Here is a 16,722-nt window from a genome sequence, read left to right on the forward strand (position 1 = left end):
ACGTGTCGTCACGCTTGTTCATGTTGTGAGGGTGTTTCTCTATCTCGATGGCTTCCATGATTATTCTCTTGTGGTGATGTTCCATGTTAAAGAGCAATTTGGAATCTGCAAAATTAATTTCGTGTCCTGTTTCTTTCATGTGTTGGAAAAGAGAGGAAGATTTTTCTTCTTTTTTGACGGCATTCTTGTGTTCTGCGATACGTGCATTTATTCGTCTGTTTGTTTGTCCAATGTACGTGGCTGGGCAGACTTTGCAGGGTATTTCATAGACCCCTTGGTTTTCCAACTGGATTTTATCTTTGGGGTTTCTGAGGATATTGGCTATTTTTTGGTTGGTGCAAAAGGCTGTTTTGATATTGTGTTTATGGAGGATTTTGCTAATTTTATCTGTAGTGCCCTTGATATAAGGAAGGAGGGCCATGCCATTGTTTTCTTCCGTGTCTTGGTTTTTGGGGGGTGTTTCAAAAAATAGCCAATATCCTCAGAAACCCCAAAGATAAAATCCAGTTGGAAAACCAAGGGGTCTATGAAATACCCTGCAAAGTCTGCCCAGCCACGTACATTGGACAAACAAACAGACGAATAAATGCACGTATCGCAGAACACAAGAATGCCGTCAAAAAAGAAGAAAAATCTTCCTCTCTTTTCCAACACATGAAAGAAACAGGACACGAAATTAATTTTGCAGATTCCAAATTGCTCTTTAACATGGAACATCACCACAAGAGAATAATCATGGAAGCCATCGAGATAGAGAAACACCCTCACAACATGAACAAGCGTGACGACACGTCCCGCCTGCCAGACATCTGGAAATTAGCCCTCCCCACAAAAACCGACACCAGATCCAGAGGCACACAGAACGCCACCACCAATCAACCACACCAGACCCAAACCCAGACCCTCTCCACAGATAAATTACAGACACCATCCAGTAACCAAACCATAGTGGCACCTCCGGATGCTGCACCCCCCTGCAATCCCTACACAGATCTGGCTGGCACAGGGCACAAAACCACAGCTCGCCCCTATACACGAAGCCAAGCCAAAGCACAACTAAGTGCAGTACAGCCATCTTCCCAGAAAAACTCTTCACAAATTCAAGAGGTCAAGACACGAAGGCTTTAGCAACTAATCCACACCTAATGACCCACCTAAGTGGTACTCAACATATCACTCAAGAAATCACTCAAGATATCCCTCAAGTAATTAAGGAACAAAAGAAGAAAAGAACACTAGCCTGGGAACTTCCCCTCTGCCCAGAACTTTTGAGGCAATACACCACACCCCTCTACAGTATTTATAGGAACTCAAACACTGAGATCCCGCTCTGTTCCAGTAACAAGAAGCCGAAAGCACCAGCCTGAAGATGACGAGTGAGACCTCGTCGAAACGTCGCCTAGACACCCCAACTTTTACACGGGAAGACACCCGAGGACACCAAAACCTGCATATATATATATATATATATATATATATATATATATGTAAAACCTATGTTGTTGGCATTATAAACGTCAACTGCAGAACAAAAACAGAATGCTCCTAAAACAGTGTTATATGCTTTTCTTCTGCTTTTACTGCTTGCAGAACCCTGTAGACACCAACAAAGCACAAACATTTTTATTTATTTCCTCTTTTGCTTAAAAATTTCAAATATAAATTGCAAAGGTGAATTAACGTGGATGGCGCTGTGGTCTAATTGCCAATCAGAAGGTTGGCGGTTCAAATCCCCACAACGGGGTGAGCTTCTGTTGTTCGGTCCCACCTAGCCTGGCCACCTAGCAGTTCGAAAGCACGTCAAAGTGCAAGTAGATAAATAGGTACCGCTCCGGCGGGAAGGTAAACAGTGTTTCCATGCGCTGCTCTGGTTCGCCAGAAGCGGCTTAGTCATGCTGGCCACATGATCCGAAAACTGTGGACAAACCCCAGCTACCTCGGCCTATAGAGCAAGATGAGTGCACAACCCCAGAGTCGTCCACGACTGGACCTAACGATCAGGGGTACCTTTACCTTTACCTTTATAATTTGCTACAGCAGACTATATTTTCCCAGTTTAAAACTAACAGCATTTATGTATTTAATTATTTAGAAAAGCACAATGTGTGGCTAATTCAGACACACAATGGGCAACAAGCAACTAAAGGAAGAGCAAATCATCTTACAACCTAAACTAAGAATACATCCTGTCTCCTGAGCAGTGTTTGTCTCTATATATTTGCCATATCAGGTATAGCCTAAAGCCAAGGGGATTAAGCTACAGACTTTCAGAATGAAGGAATAACAGTCATGATATACACCTCTTAGCTCCTGTACAGCATGGAAAATATTTAAATACAGTATTTTGGGGTGGCTTAACCACCAGCCAGGATTTCTTTCTTAGCTTGCAACTGGATAAAAGGTACCCATTTTAACAGCCTTCACTTGCTTGCTTGCTTTTCCCACTTTCAGAGCTGCATCCAAGGAAATGCATTATTATGAAAGTTATCATATATATTTCACACTTACGCGAAGTTACGGAGAAACCAGTTTGGGGGGGGGGGGGAATCTGTAAAAAGACTACGATCAAGCCATCTAACCAGAAGATTTTAGAACTGACACTATTGTATGTATAGCTCTTTCCATTTCATATTCAGTTTTTGCCACCTAGGGGGCAAATAAATTAACACTGAAATACATCTCCAAACATCACAGTTGTAATACTGTACAGTCTACTGACAGCATCCTATGGGGGGCAAAACCAAGTGCCAGGCAATTAAAAGTACAAAAGACAAGCAGATGACAAGAATTAAACTCATTAATTTCACACATAAAGCTCCAGTGAATGAAGTGTGAAAAAGCTTTTGACTTCTTGCCAATAAGAACATCAATTCCTCATTTTTTCTTCTACAAAATTGCAGTTTCCACTCTCAGCAGGACTGGCATGGTATTTATCAGGGAGTATTTTACCAGGGAGAAAAACTTGTACTTCGAGCCCTGGGGGAAACAAATTATTTCTAGTTTAAGGCACAGTTATATTTCATAATCATCTACTGTGTGTTGAAACAACTGTCTCCTTACAGAGAAAACTGTATCAGATTACAGACAGTTGGACTCTATTTTTCACATTTTAATTATCTATCCAGAAAATTCAAAAATAGTTGTCATTGTCAAACAAGGCACATTCTATGGGTAATATCTGGACATTATTCAGTATTTAATATTGGACGCCCAGACATATGTTTAGTTTTAAATAAAAATAAACAGCAAAATGTATTTATTTGCAAGCAGTTTGAAAAGAAAACTAAAAGGAATAAAAAGATAGCAGAAAATTAAACGCCAAGACAAATATCAGAAGTCCTGGGGTGAATTAACTGGCAGCAGCGTTCAATAGGGCTTACTCCCATGAATATAGGCTTGATAGGATTATAGTCAACAAGTCCTGGAAATAATAGTATAAAAAGGAAGACTGCTAAATCTAAACCCAACTGCTATGCAGCAAGCAGGGCTAAAAAAAAGTCAGGGAATTGGATGGCTGGAGAGGAAGGCTATTCATGGCAAAAACTATCTAAGTTCTTTCTATCACTTCCTCGAGTTTAGAACGAGTACAGTGGTACCTCGGGTTACAGACACTTCAGGTTGCAGACGCTTCAGGTTACAGACTTCACTAACCCAGAAATAGTACCTCGGGTTAAGAACTTTGCTACAGGATGAGAATAGAAATTGCGTGGTGGCAGCATGGCAGCAGTGGGAGGCCCCATTAGCTAAAGTGGTACCTCAGGTTAAGAACAGTTTCAGGTTAAGAACGGACCTCCAGAATGAATTACAGTAAATTCTTAACCCGAGGTACCACTGTACAGTGAACCAAAGTGATGACGGAAGCCAGCATATCATGAGTTGCATGAGTTGAAATCACATTATCATTATCATCCACCCAAGGACATGCAAAATGACAAAACAGGGATGGATAGACAGCAATGCTCTTGCTAGTTTCAGTGCTTCTCTGCTGCATTAAAAATATATGCACTGACCATTCTTCCTAAGCTACTTGTCAAAAAGCTATAGAACAGTGCAGTCACTTTAGAAGGTTTTCTCAATCTGCACTGTTGTATCTACTGCATTGTTGCATCTACAGCAATGAGGCCGGGGGGCGGGGGGGCAGATTGGTTTCTTTCGAGCCTAACTGCCACACTGATGGGGTAGAAAGGGGGCACAGCACATGGAGAGAGTTACTCTTGCCAAGCTGCAACACACACCAACACAAACAGTACTGGTGATGTTTTCACACACAGAGAGATTTCAAAAATCCTCATCTTGCCACTGAAAAACTATGAAAAATGATAATGTTCAGCATATACGTCCATTCCTGAACTCCACTGCTGTATCCCAAGTCAGCAATATTCAAAGGGGAAAAACTGAATACACTTCAAGAGCTGTCAACTTAATACGAAACATATCTATCAACTACTCTTAATGTATTTATTCTCCTTTGGATGTCTTTTTTTTAAGGTATATACATGTAGCGATGCCGCAACTTAAGAATCATAAATAAATATAACATGGACACAGATTTCACAGCAGAGGTGTGTTGACTGTGTTTTAACTCACTATGTTTAAAGGTTCAAAATATGCCCTTGGTCTCCATTGTTACACCATAATGTCTAATACACTGAACAGTTTCAGCATCCAATGCTTCATGTTAACACATCACAGAAGCCCAGGATCATAATATCAAAGCAAGACCAGGACTGTGACTAAGTGAAGCCACCCAAAATGACTTGCATGAGTGAGCACTGTGGGCTGATTGTGGAGGAAGCACTGCTAACCCAGTACGACAAAACACATCCCTACAAGCTTTCCAATTTTATTTTGAGACTGCCTCTGCCAATCAAAAAAGTAGTATGCAGCATATAGAAAATACTGACATAATTAAAAGCAGCAACCACAATGTGGCACTTGCAACAAGTTGCCCCATGTACAGAATCGAGCAACCCTTCACTGTTTAAAAGAATCTTCCAAACAAATATAAATCTTACCAATCAGTGTCTTGGAAATTGCCACATCCGCACTTGTTAACAGTTTTAAAACACTTGCTTATAGCAAATACAATGAATATTAATCATTATCAATTATCCCAAATTAAAAGATAAATTTGTTCCTAACCATTCATAGTGAAAGAAAAAAAGAAAAGAAAAAACCCCTTTCTTCTTCCTATTTACCTGGCAACCAGCATAATTCATTCAAAAAGTTCTCAGACTTCATATTACTAGCACACATTCAACCATAACATTTTAACATTGATTTGCTACAATGTTATTGTACAATGTTATTATTTTCGCTAGTACTCTAGTAAGCAAAGAAAGCAAATATTCCAAAATGGTTTAGACCTTCTAGGGGACAGTGGATATGATATTCACAGCCCGACAGCTTCAAGGAAAAAGCATAGAGCAAAACCAGCCCCTGCATATGACATTTACTGACCTGACTAAGGCCTTTGACACTGTAAATCATAATGCCCTGTGGACTGTCCTTCTGAAAATTGGCTGCCCAGATAAATTTGTGAACATCCTTTGGCTCCTGCATGATAATACGACAGCAACAATCACAGATAATAATGGCTCTCAAAATGAACCATTCACAGTGGGATCAGGGGTAAAACAGGGTTGCCTTATTGCCCCAACTCTATTATTTTCATTGCCATGATCCTGTTGTTGTTGTTTAGTCGTTTAGTCGTGTCCGACTCTTCGTGACCCCATGGACCAGAGCACGCCAGGCACTCCTATCTTCCACTACCTCCCGCAGTTTTCTCAGACTCATGTTTGTAGCCATGATCCTACACTTTGTCAAAGGGAAACTCCCCTCCGGAGTAGAAATCATATATCGAACAGATGGAAAGCTCTTTAATCTGAGCAGGCTAAAAGCTTGGCCTATTGCTCAACATCCGAAAAACCAAAGCACAAAATAACCCCTCTGCAGTGCCACATATACAACTCAATTGTGTAACGTTGGAAAATGTCAGTCACTTCTCCTACCTGGGCAGTTTTCTTTCCACAAGGGCAGACATTGATACTTTATACTTTATTGTCACTTGTACAACTTGTATACAGTGAGATTACACAAGCACCCCCCTCTCAGCTCTCTTAGTCTTAATTCCCCTCATTTACTGACGCACACTCACCAAACCCGAAAGTCAGTTGCCCTGTTGTTATCTTTTCATTCAGCAGCCTAACAGCCCATGGATAGAAGCTGTTCTTTACCCTGTTGGTGCAACTAATCATGCTTCTATATCTTTTGCCAGAGGGCAGGAGATCAAGAAAGTGCTGGCCAGGGTGTGAATCATCCCTGAGAATTTTCCTCTCTCCTGAGGCAACGTTCTTCCACAATGTCATCCAGTGGATTCACAGGACAGCCCATAATATCTTGTGCTGTATTTACCACCCTCTGTAGGCACTTCCTATCAGTTGATGTCAAACCAGCATACCACACTGTGATGCAGTATGAAAGGACACTTTATATTGTAGACCGGCAGAAGGAGATCATCAAATGTTGATTGACATAGTTCTTTCGCAATACTCTGAGGAGATGGAGTCTCTGTTGGGCTTTCTTAACCACCTGGGTTGTATTGATTTTCCAAGTAAGGTCTTCACTGAGATAAACTCCTAGGAATTTAAAGGAAGAGACTCTCTCCACACAGCCCTCCCCGATGTACAGCAGGGCTAGTTCTCCTCTCTTCCTCTGAAAGTCCAACACCATCTCCTTTGTCTTGCTGATATTAAGGTGCAAGTTGTTCCCTAGGCACCATGTAGATATTTTTTGGACCTCCCCTCTATACGCTGATTTGTCTCCACCTGTTATTAAACCCATTATGGTGGTATCATAATGGTGCCGAAATCAAGCGTCACCTGAGCTCTGTGAGTACAGCTTTCTTCCGATTGAAGTGCAAAGTGTTTAAGGATAGGGACATTTGAAGGAAACCAAAATGCTTGTTTACAAAGCTATTGTACTACCAACCTTACTGTATGCTTGTGAAACATGGACCACTTATAAACGCCATCTCCAACTCCTCAAAAGATTCCATCAACGATGTTTCCAAAAAGTTTTACACATCATTTGGGAAGACAGTCAAACTAATGCCAGTGTACTGAAAGAAGCAAAGATCACCAGTATCGAAGCAATGATTCTTCAACATCAACTTTGTTGGACTGGTCATGTTGTGCAGAAGTCTGATTATCGTCTTCCAAAGCAACTACTCTATTCCGAACTTTAAAATGGTAAGTGCAATGCTGATGGTCAACAAAAGAGGTTCAAAGACTCTCTCAAGGCAAATTAAAAAAAGGGTAGTATAAACACCGACAACTGGGAAACACTGGCCTGCGAGTGCTCCAATTGGAGAACAACCTTTACCAAAGGTGTCATGGGTTTTGAAGATACACGAACTCAAGACGAAAGGGAGAAACATGCTAAGAGGAAGGCACACTTGGCAAACCCTCATCATGATCAGCTCCCACCCAGAAACCTACGTCCCCACTGTGGAAGGACATGTGGATCCAGATTTGGCCTCCACAGTCACTTACACGCTCAGTTTTAAAACCGTGTTCATGGAAGACAATATTACTTGGCTATGAGTGATCACCAAAGAAGAAGAAGAAGAAGAACTACTCTTACCTCTAGGATCCTGTCATTCATTTGCATACCATCTGCTTGGTCAGCAGGCCCATTTTCCACAATTCTGGACACATAAATTCCTTCCTGATTGCCCTAGAGTTGAACATACACATTTTAAAAGGCATATTTTTATAAAACATTAAAAAAACCTAAGGGGACAATTCTGTGGCAAGTTCTGACATCTTTGGTTCTCCCAGCATTAAGATCCCAATCCTACTTCAGCCAGCTCAGCTCCCAAATAGGGTGTTCTGGAGCAAGAGCAGGAAGCGGGGGCTTAAGTTGGATCCTAATTCTGTTCAGCTCTGTCATGTGACATGGTAAAAAGTGTAGTGTAAATCAAACTCTTTTTTGTAGGCTTGTTTTCCCTCTGACCTGCTTGGGCCAGCTCAGCTGGCAGCCTAGATACTGAATGGGAGTTGCATCTGGTGCAACTCCACACCGGTTAATGCTAGATTCTTGACTACAGGATTGCTCCCTAAATCCTGCAAATATCCAGATGAGATACACCAGTTTTTTTCAAACATAACCACACAGAAGAGCTGTGAATCAAACTGACAGCCCTTGCCAACTTTTTTACGTGCTTGCGCAAGGGAATCCATTTCAGAGTCAATGTTCAGATCTTAGTTTAGCTATTTGAAGCAGGCCACACTTTACAACAGACATTGACCAGTAAGAGTCTTTAAGAGGAAACAGCCTTAAAATAAAAGGCATTGTTTTTCTTGAGGGGTGTTACTTGTCAAAATGTCTCTGCTTGTATTACCCTTGAAAATAAACATTAGTTGAACATTTAGGGGCATACAGTTGTTTTTATTCAAAGGAGACTGGAATCACTAAATCTCAGAGGATAATATAATAATAATAATTTATTATTTATACCCCGCCCATTTGGCTGGGTTTCCCCAGTCACTCTGGGCAGCTTCCAAAAGAATATTAAAATACTGTGATACATCAAACATTAAAAGCTTCCCTAAACAGGGCTGCATTCAGATGTCTTCTAAAAGTCTGGTAGTTGTTGTTCTCTTTGACATCTGGTGGGAGGGCGTTCCACAGGGAGGGCACCATTACCGAGAAGGCCCTCTGCCTGGTTCCCTGTAGTTTGGCTTCTCGCAGTGAGGGAACTGCCAGAAGGCCCTCGGTGCTGGACCTCAGTGTCTGGGTAGAACGATGGAGGTGGAGACGCTCCTTCAGGATGAGGCCAGATACAAATCAATATCCTTATCTGTATACATTTCTGAGTGCCGCTTTTGTATTGCTTTAATTTGTCACCAGACAGCCGCATGGTCACATAAATGTTTCACACATACGCCTGGCCATGCATTATTCTGCAGTCAAGAGAATAATGGCAGAAGGGCACTTGCTTAAGTATATAAGCAATGCTGAAGGATGGTTTTGGCCATCACTGGGAGATTTAAGTCCTACACAGACCCAAATGGAAAAATGCAACAGTAGGATATGGAAGCACAGTGCACTTTGAGAGGGAGGGGAAACAGACAAACCATGGACCTGTGGCTTCCTAATCTCAGGGAGAGTGATAGACTTGTGGCAATTATACTTTACAGAGTTGTGAGGAGGGTGCCCTGGGTCGTTTGACCCTTTTTAACGGTTCTCTTTTCTCCTAGAAAACCCACACAATGCTTGCTTTTAAAGTTTAAAAATAACAGACGACTTTTACTTACTGTTACTTGCTCTTGTCAAATTGAATATACAAGAGAGGCAGGTGTTACTTATGTTACTGAAACATATTTCCATGAATTTATATCTGAAACTGACTGATATTTACAGGTTGGCTCTGAGGCAGGTAGCAGCATAACACAACACACTTGCTGCTCTCACAGTTAAAACACACACACAGTTGATAACTGAACTAACTGGGGTGGGGGGTTGCCTCAGTATGCATATGACATCACAAGATTCTATACTACAGCACAACTGAAAAAAACTACCTCACTGCATAGATGACATCACAAGATTATATGCTACAGGATTAACCCTTTGCACAGTAGTTTGGATGCACCATTCCTACAAGACTGAACATCCAAATATGGGTCCAGCAGTTCGACCTACTGTCATCCCAGTCCATTAGGTAAAGGTAAAGGATCACTGGATGGTTAAGTCCAATCAGGCCTTAACTTTTCACTTTCAGGCCAAGGGAGTCAGCATTTGTCCACAGACAGCTTTCCAGGTCATGTGGCCAGCATGACTAAACCGCTTCTGGAGCAACAGAACAACGTGACGGAAACTAAAGTGCACGGAAACGCCATTTACCTTTCTGCCGCAGCGGTACCTATTTATCTACTTGCATTGGCGTGCCTTCAAATTGCTAGGTTGGCAGGAGCTGGGACAGAGCAACGGGAGCTCACCCTGTCGCACGGATTTGAACCACCAACCTTCTGATCGGCAAGCCCAAGAGGCTCAGTGGTTTAGACCACAGCACCACCCACATCCCTTCTAGTCCATTACACCCTTCCCAACATTCTTTTAACTTTCCACCATGCATAATAAGCACAATTCTCATGGCACTGCATCAACCTTTCTGTTTACCTGGTTAGCTTGTCCTCCAACAATATTAAATCCCAGGGTATTGTTTTCTCTGTGTAGCATGATGGTTAAGATCTGAGACTCTCTTTCCTAGAAAGAAAGACAAAAAAAGACTACTTATAAAACCTACTTAACAATATCCTACTGCGGCTTTATAAATCAAACCATTTAAAACCTCGCTTGAGATCTCCAGGAGATCCTATTTTGAGAAGTGAGTCTTTCAAATTTATTCCACATGATGGATATTCTGTAGGTCAAACGGTTTATGTGTACCAGCTCAATCTCTCCCATGTGGTTTTTCTACGTGCCAATATCTGGAACTTTGGCAACAGCCTGGAGACAAAACACCACAGTGTCCAATCTCCATGGTGAAACTACATTTACATGACACAAAACATCTCACTGCAAGGAGCGGTTGAGAAAACAGACCTCATACAGGACAACATTTTGAAGTCAGTTGTGTTCAGTACTAGGATAGTCAGAGAAAAAGTACTTCTGAATGAAATACAGGTACTATACTAATGAAATAAGTGATTAGTAAGTAATTCGGTGCAATTGTTTTGTCATTATCACTTAAGATATCGGCTCCATATTCATTAGCAGTCAAATAAGTATGACAAATATGTATGACAAATAAGCGCAGAGAACTATTACAATGTTCAGAATTTTTATGGCTATTAACATGATGCTATTTTAAACATGGTGAGAGATGGGGAAAATCTCTTTGAAATGCATGGTTCTAGATTCAAGTAGGTAGCCGTGTTGGTCTGACGCAGTAGAAATATATAAAAATAAAAATTGTCCAGTAGCACCTTAGAGACCAACTAAGTTTGTTCTTGGTATGTGCTTTCATGTGCACGCACACTTCTTCAGATACAATTTTTTATATTTTTTATATATATTTCTACTGCGTCAGACCAACACGGCTACCTACCTGAATCTAGAACCATGGAAGGTACCATACTGAGCCACATGAAATGGAAGTCCATCAACCGTATCTGAAAAAGTGTGCATGCACATGAAAGCTCATACCAAGAACAAACTTAGTTGGTCTCTAATGTGCTACTGGACAATTTTTTATTTTTTAAAAAAATACATGATTATGCCAATTTAGTAGTTCAGTACCAGTATAACTTCTGTTCACTCAGTTTCAACAATCTTTGGGCTGTTGTTTGTCACACAGCACAGTACTATATATATGTATATAAACAAATGGTTTAAACTTATGTTTGATACAGATGATAATAATAACAACACACATTTGTAAATGGTGTTTTCATTGCATACTTTCTCTACTTGGTTTATCTGTTTTAATTCAGGAGCCCCTTTAAGGTAAAGAATGCACATAAGAAGTGCTAAAATAAAAACAAATTTATTTTAGAAACAACAACACAGAACACTGTGTTATTGATTGAATGAGTAGTTTCTCTGAGGATCATAGTTTCCAGGAACACAAGAATCGGCCTTTTCTGTGGTGGCTCCCCATTTGAGGAATGCTCTCTGCATTCCTCTTCTTCTAGGCCTTTGGCTAATTAAATCATCTATGGCTTTTTAAACTTGGGGAATATTGTTTTTGTTTGTTACTATGGCTGTGTGTGTGTGTGTGTGTGCGCGCACACACACACACACACACATGCACCCTGTGACCCTCAGATGAAGGGCGGTATAGAAATCTAATTAATAAATACATAATTCCATAATTATATATTGTAAAGGAGCTGCAGTGATGGTTGTGTTATTAAGTCAAAGAATTACAACATCTAACAACCCTATGGTATCATAAAGGTCAATGAATAATGCTAGTTATGAAGAGAGCAAAGCGGTTCAGATCATTCCTGCTGGTTGTTGCGTCCCAAAAGTAAGCAGCATCGCACAAAACTCTGAGTGGAGCTTAAATCACCACTCAGCAGCAAATAACATTTTCAGGAGTCCCTAAGGACCTTCCAAACTTGAAGATAAATAAAGGATGAAGACACGAGAAATTAAATCAAGGGCTGTCATGCACAACAAGCCTGTGTAAAGTCGTCTTAATCCGCTTGTTTATTTAATCAAAAGCAAATTATTCAATGCAGAAATCATGCTCTCAGGCTTAACAAAAAGGGCGATGATATCCAATCTGTGCCTCCGGAGAAGATTTTGAGAGGAGGGGCAGCACGGAGGCCTGTAGAGGCAAAGGAGAATCATTTTAGAATGACATCTTCCTCTTTCCACTGATAGATGCCTTCCATCAGATGAGGAGATCACCTTTAGATTGTACAACTGAAGTAATAGGGAACCTGGAAGCAAGGCACATTGAACTGTGTAATATACAAAGTATCAGACTATTAGAAGTGCAACAACAAACTGCTGTTTGCTGAACCAAAAGACACCTGTCATTCTCCAGCTTTTAAATAACATACAAAGCAACAGTTTAGCAGAGTGGCTGGGACAACACAGCCAGATGGGTGAGGTTTAAATAAATCGTCATTATCATTATTATTAGCAACTCTGGGTAGTATTCAACAAAGTTTTACTCAGGGCAGACACACTGAAATTAATAAATATGACCAAGTTACTAAATAACATCCAAAGAAACCAAACTAATTAGTATCCCAATAAAACAATCTGCTGTCTTGAATGATTGATACACATATCTGCCATCAGCTTTGCCATGTCCTACTCTCCTACTTTTACATTTTTTCCAATGGTCTAGACAAAATTCAACACAATATTCATGGCAAATGCATTGTTTATTCACCACACACACTAAAGCACTCTTAAATCTGCAGGCTACATAAAGAGATGACATGTGCAATTTCCAACTTTTAGAGGTGGGGTGTAAATAAAGATGCAACTCAAGTTTGTGCCTTTTCCCTACATTACTACCTGCATCTTTCTACAAGATTTCTCTCTCCTCCCAAATTTTAAAAAAAGAAACTGATGGAGAATTTAGGAGCCGTTTCCATCATTTTAAGTCATTTAAAAGTCTAGCTTTTCAAGAATACTCAAAGCACTTTTGATAAACAGCAAGTGACAGCAGAGCTCCATGAATCTGATTCTATTCCCTGTGCCTTTGCTTGTGCAGGAAAATGCTGTTGCATAGCTGCACAGTTGAGATCTGTCTATTACAGAATCAAGAACTCAGTGGAAATCAAAAAGAAATGCCCTTCATTTCACAAGTCCCATGACAACAACTCAGCTTAAGAGGTACCACTGCCACTGGTTGTACCTCCTGGAAACAAGGCTCACGGCATACAATCAGGCTGAGAAGACCCTCTGGGGGGAAAGGGGGAGGGCCGGCACAGGCATTGCCTTTGTTCAGAGGCTCTGATCTGTATATAAGATGTGTTCCAAGCCAGAAGTATTCCTCTTAGCTTTTTCCATAACAGCATCCCTAGTTTCGAGATGCTAGCAGTCCATGCTTTTTGTGATGGCACTGACACCTCTATTTTTGCTGCCCATGCCTATTATAGACTAGCACCCATGTCACTGTTATCAAGATATGGGATCCAGCACATTATCATCATCATCATCATCATCATTATTTTACCAAAAAAGCACTGCTGAGACCCAAACTGAACCACCAATTTATGGGACAAAGATTAGCAATGCTGCGAAAAAGCAACACAAGGAAAGCAATTCACCCATAGTTTCAAAGAAAAAGGTTTGATTTCAAAAAAACAAGACTACAGCACCCAGCATCTGTTGAAATACCAGCTCCAAATGAATAAGAAAGAGTGCATCTCTGATTATTTCCAGGATAGGTTCCTCTAACACTCAGCAATGTAACCAAAGTCAATTTCTTCCACAATTCTTATACTGTCCTGAGTTGGGGGCATTTTCAACACTCACCTTCCGAAACTATATCAAGACTCCAGCCTTCCAACAAGTGACATTTTATGAACTGGGTACATTCCTGACACTGAGATTAGAGAAAGAACATCATCATAAACTCAGATGCACCACTTTGCAAACCTCAGGCACTGACAGCAACTTCTGGAGCCAAGTCCTTGCAAGCCCTAGTTCAGGATTAAACCCTGCAGCAACAAGGCTTAGGCCTGTTGGGTTGCAAGCTCTCCTCTTTATGCATGCTGCACCTGCTGGCCTTCAGGTGACGGGGAGTAAAAACCTCAAACCAGATCCCCCTTATAAAACAAATTAAGCACCACCAGTTATCGAGGAGCAAGCTGAGAAGCGGTTGACAAGAGTTACTTCATCAAGGTGAGCTGCTGAGGAACAGGGCAGACCTGCAGGTCACCTCTTAGAATTGTAGAGCTGGAAGGGACCACAAGGGTCATCTAGTCCAACCCCCTGCAATGCAGGAATCTTTTGGCCAACATGGGGCTTGAATCCATCACCCTGAGACATAGGAGCCAACTCCAATAAGTTGAGCCCCCCCCCCAAGTTGATGGGCACTGACCTTCAAATGGTGTGGGTGCACCCCATCATGTGATCGATAAGGCAGGGGACCCCATATTTTATTCAACTTGGCAACGGTGCCCCAAGCTCACGAGTCAGGCTCTACCAAGTGAGCCATCTTCTTCCTCAAAGAGCTTTAGTGGATGGGACAAAAATAGTCATCCATCTTCCCACAACAGCCACCTTGGCAGCCCAGCCAGCTATTTCCAAGAAGCCCGAACACAAGCTGAGCAGGAAGGCGAAAGTCCTCCCTGCCATCAGTGGCGTAGCGTGGGTTGTCAGCACCCGGGGCAAGGCAAGTAATTTGCGCCCCCTAACCCGTGGATTTGCGCCCCCTAACCCGTGGATTTGCGCCCCCTAACCCTAACCCCCAGATGTTGCGCCCGGTGCGGCCAGCCCCCCCTGCACCCCCCACGCTACGCCACTGCCTGCCATTGCCCCCTATCCTGGTTCCTAGCTTTCAGAGATCCACTGCCTCTGAATACGAAGGCGTCCTTTCGCCGCCACAGCCAAGACCAATCCTCCACCGACCCGTCTCACCTGCGAACCTCCCCGCGTCAGCAAAACTGATGCAGCCGCTGAGTGTCGACTCCACCTGGCGCTTGGCAGAAGTCACAGCGCCCACGACAGTCCGCTACAGCCTCCCCCAACCTGGCGCCCTCGGGGGGCTGCAACCTCCACCATGCCAGCGCGCTATTCATTGTCAGAGATGGTGAGACCTGCCTGAGAGGAAGGAAGGAAAGTCTACCCCTAAAGAGCCCTTTGCTCCGCCAGGAACGCACAGCCTAACCCCCCCCCCCAACAAACAGCGCCCCTGCTCACCTCGGGGCTGTCGTGCCTGCCGCTGAGGTGACGGACGTACTGGCTGAACTTCTGCTTGTACCGGAGCGCCGCCAGCTGCACGTCGCTCTGCAGCGCCGCCAGCTGGCCGAGCAGCGCCGACTCGCTCTCGCGCCGCTGCTGCAGCCCGGCGCCGCCAGACCTCCCGCGCAAAACGCTGCTACTTCTGCGGCTCGCGCTGCCCTCGTCGCCGGCGCCAAAACCTTCCTCCTCCTCGTCGTCGTCGTCGTCCTGTTGCTGCTGCTCTTGCGGTCCTTCGCCGCCGCCGCGCATGTGCAGCGCCTCGCGACGGCGGCACCTGCCCGGCGCGTAGGCGCAGCCCTCGACGTGCGCCGCCAGCTGGTGGAGCGGCACGCGCCGTCGGCAGCCGCGCGCCCGGTAGTCGCACTGGGCGGGCAGGCGCAGCACGAGGCTCCTCAGCGGCGCCACCCGGTGCAGCTCCTGGCGGGAGATGGGCCGGCAGCGCAAGGGGCACAGCCGACGCCGCGCCGCCCAGGGCAGCAGGCAGCCGGCGCAGAAGACGTGGCCGCACGGCGTCGACAGCGGCTCCTCCAGCACCAGGCCGCACAGCCGGCACTGCAGCGCCGGGTCCACCGGCTCCGCGTCCAGACCCATGGCGGGAAACCCGGCGGCGGCGGCGCCTCCTTCCCTCAGCGGCCGGTCTCTCGCTGCTGCTGCTGCTGCTGGCGGCGCTTGCGAAGGCGGAGGAGCCGAGCGGAGAGGGTCTGGCGCGCGAAGCGGAGCGAGAAAGGGAGAGAGGTCGCCGGTCGGAGTTTTGGTTTGAAGTTTGCAGTTGCTCGCCAGAGCTTCGGAGGCGGCCGTATTCTGCCGAATAGGCGCTCCCTCGCAATGGCTCTGCTCTTTCTCCCCTGTCATCACCTCCACCCTTCCGTTGCTGCTGCCGCTGGGGAGGAGGAGGAGGAGGAGGCTGGCTCGCCCCGCTTTCGAGAGATGACAGACCAGCCCTCTTGTTTACACCCCACAAGCTCCAGAAATGAAGGCAGACGCATCCCTGCCGGCAGAGCGTGTCCCTATCATCAGGATAGAGATGGAAGAGGATGCACCTTGAAGGACTGATTCCATCCGGTTCTCCGGCCAGCTGATTTCTATGGCAAGGTTTACTTTGCCACCAGAATCGCCACCCTTGCCCTGCCTGGCTCCAAAGAGTTTGCAGGCGCTTCCGAGTGTCTCTTCTCCCCACTTCTAACAGGAGCTCCCTGTGCTGCATTGGCAAAGGCTTTTGAAACTGCTTTGAAGGAAGAGCTTCCGTGTTTACTTTCAGCCACACCACTCGTTTCTTGT

The 16,722-nt window shown here is 44.0% G+C and overlaps 1 protein-coding gene across 1 annotated transcript in view; it reads right to left on the reverse strand.

The window, feature by feature from the left end:
- The window catches only part of PDZRN4 (PDZ domain containing ring finger 4), a 226,794-nt gene extending 210,467 nt beyond the window's left edge, over positions 1 to 16,327 (reverse strand). The window contains exons 1-3 of the mRNA XM_083463388.1: positions 15,403 to 16,327; positions 10,186 to 10,272; positions 7,645 to 7,737 (exon numbers count right to left, since the gene is read on the reverse strand). Of these exons, the coding sequence (XP_083319514.1) occupies positions 7,645 to 7,737; positions 10,186 to 10,272; positions 15,403 to 16,296 (1,074 nt within the window). The 5' untranslated portion in view covers positions 16,297 to 16,327. The remainder of the gene's footprint in view (positions 1 to 7,644; positions 7,738 to 10,185; positions 10,273 to 15,402) is intronic.
- Positions 16,328 to 16,722: the final 395 nt, after the last annotated feature.

Source organism: Podarcis liolepis (genome assembly GCF_965112155.1).
Source record: "Podarcis liolepis genome assembly, chromosome: 10".
In the NCBI taxonomy this organism is placed as follows: Eukaryota; Metazoa; Chordata; class Lepidosauria; order Squamata; family Lacertidae; genus Podarcis; species Podarcis liolepis.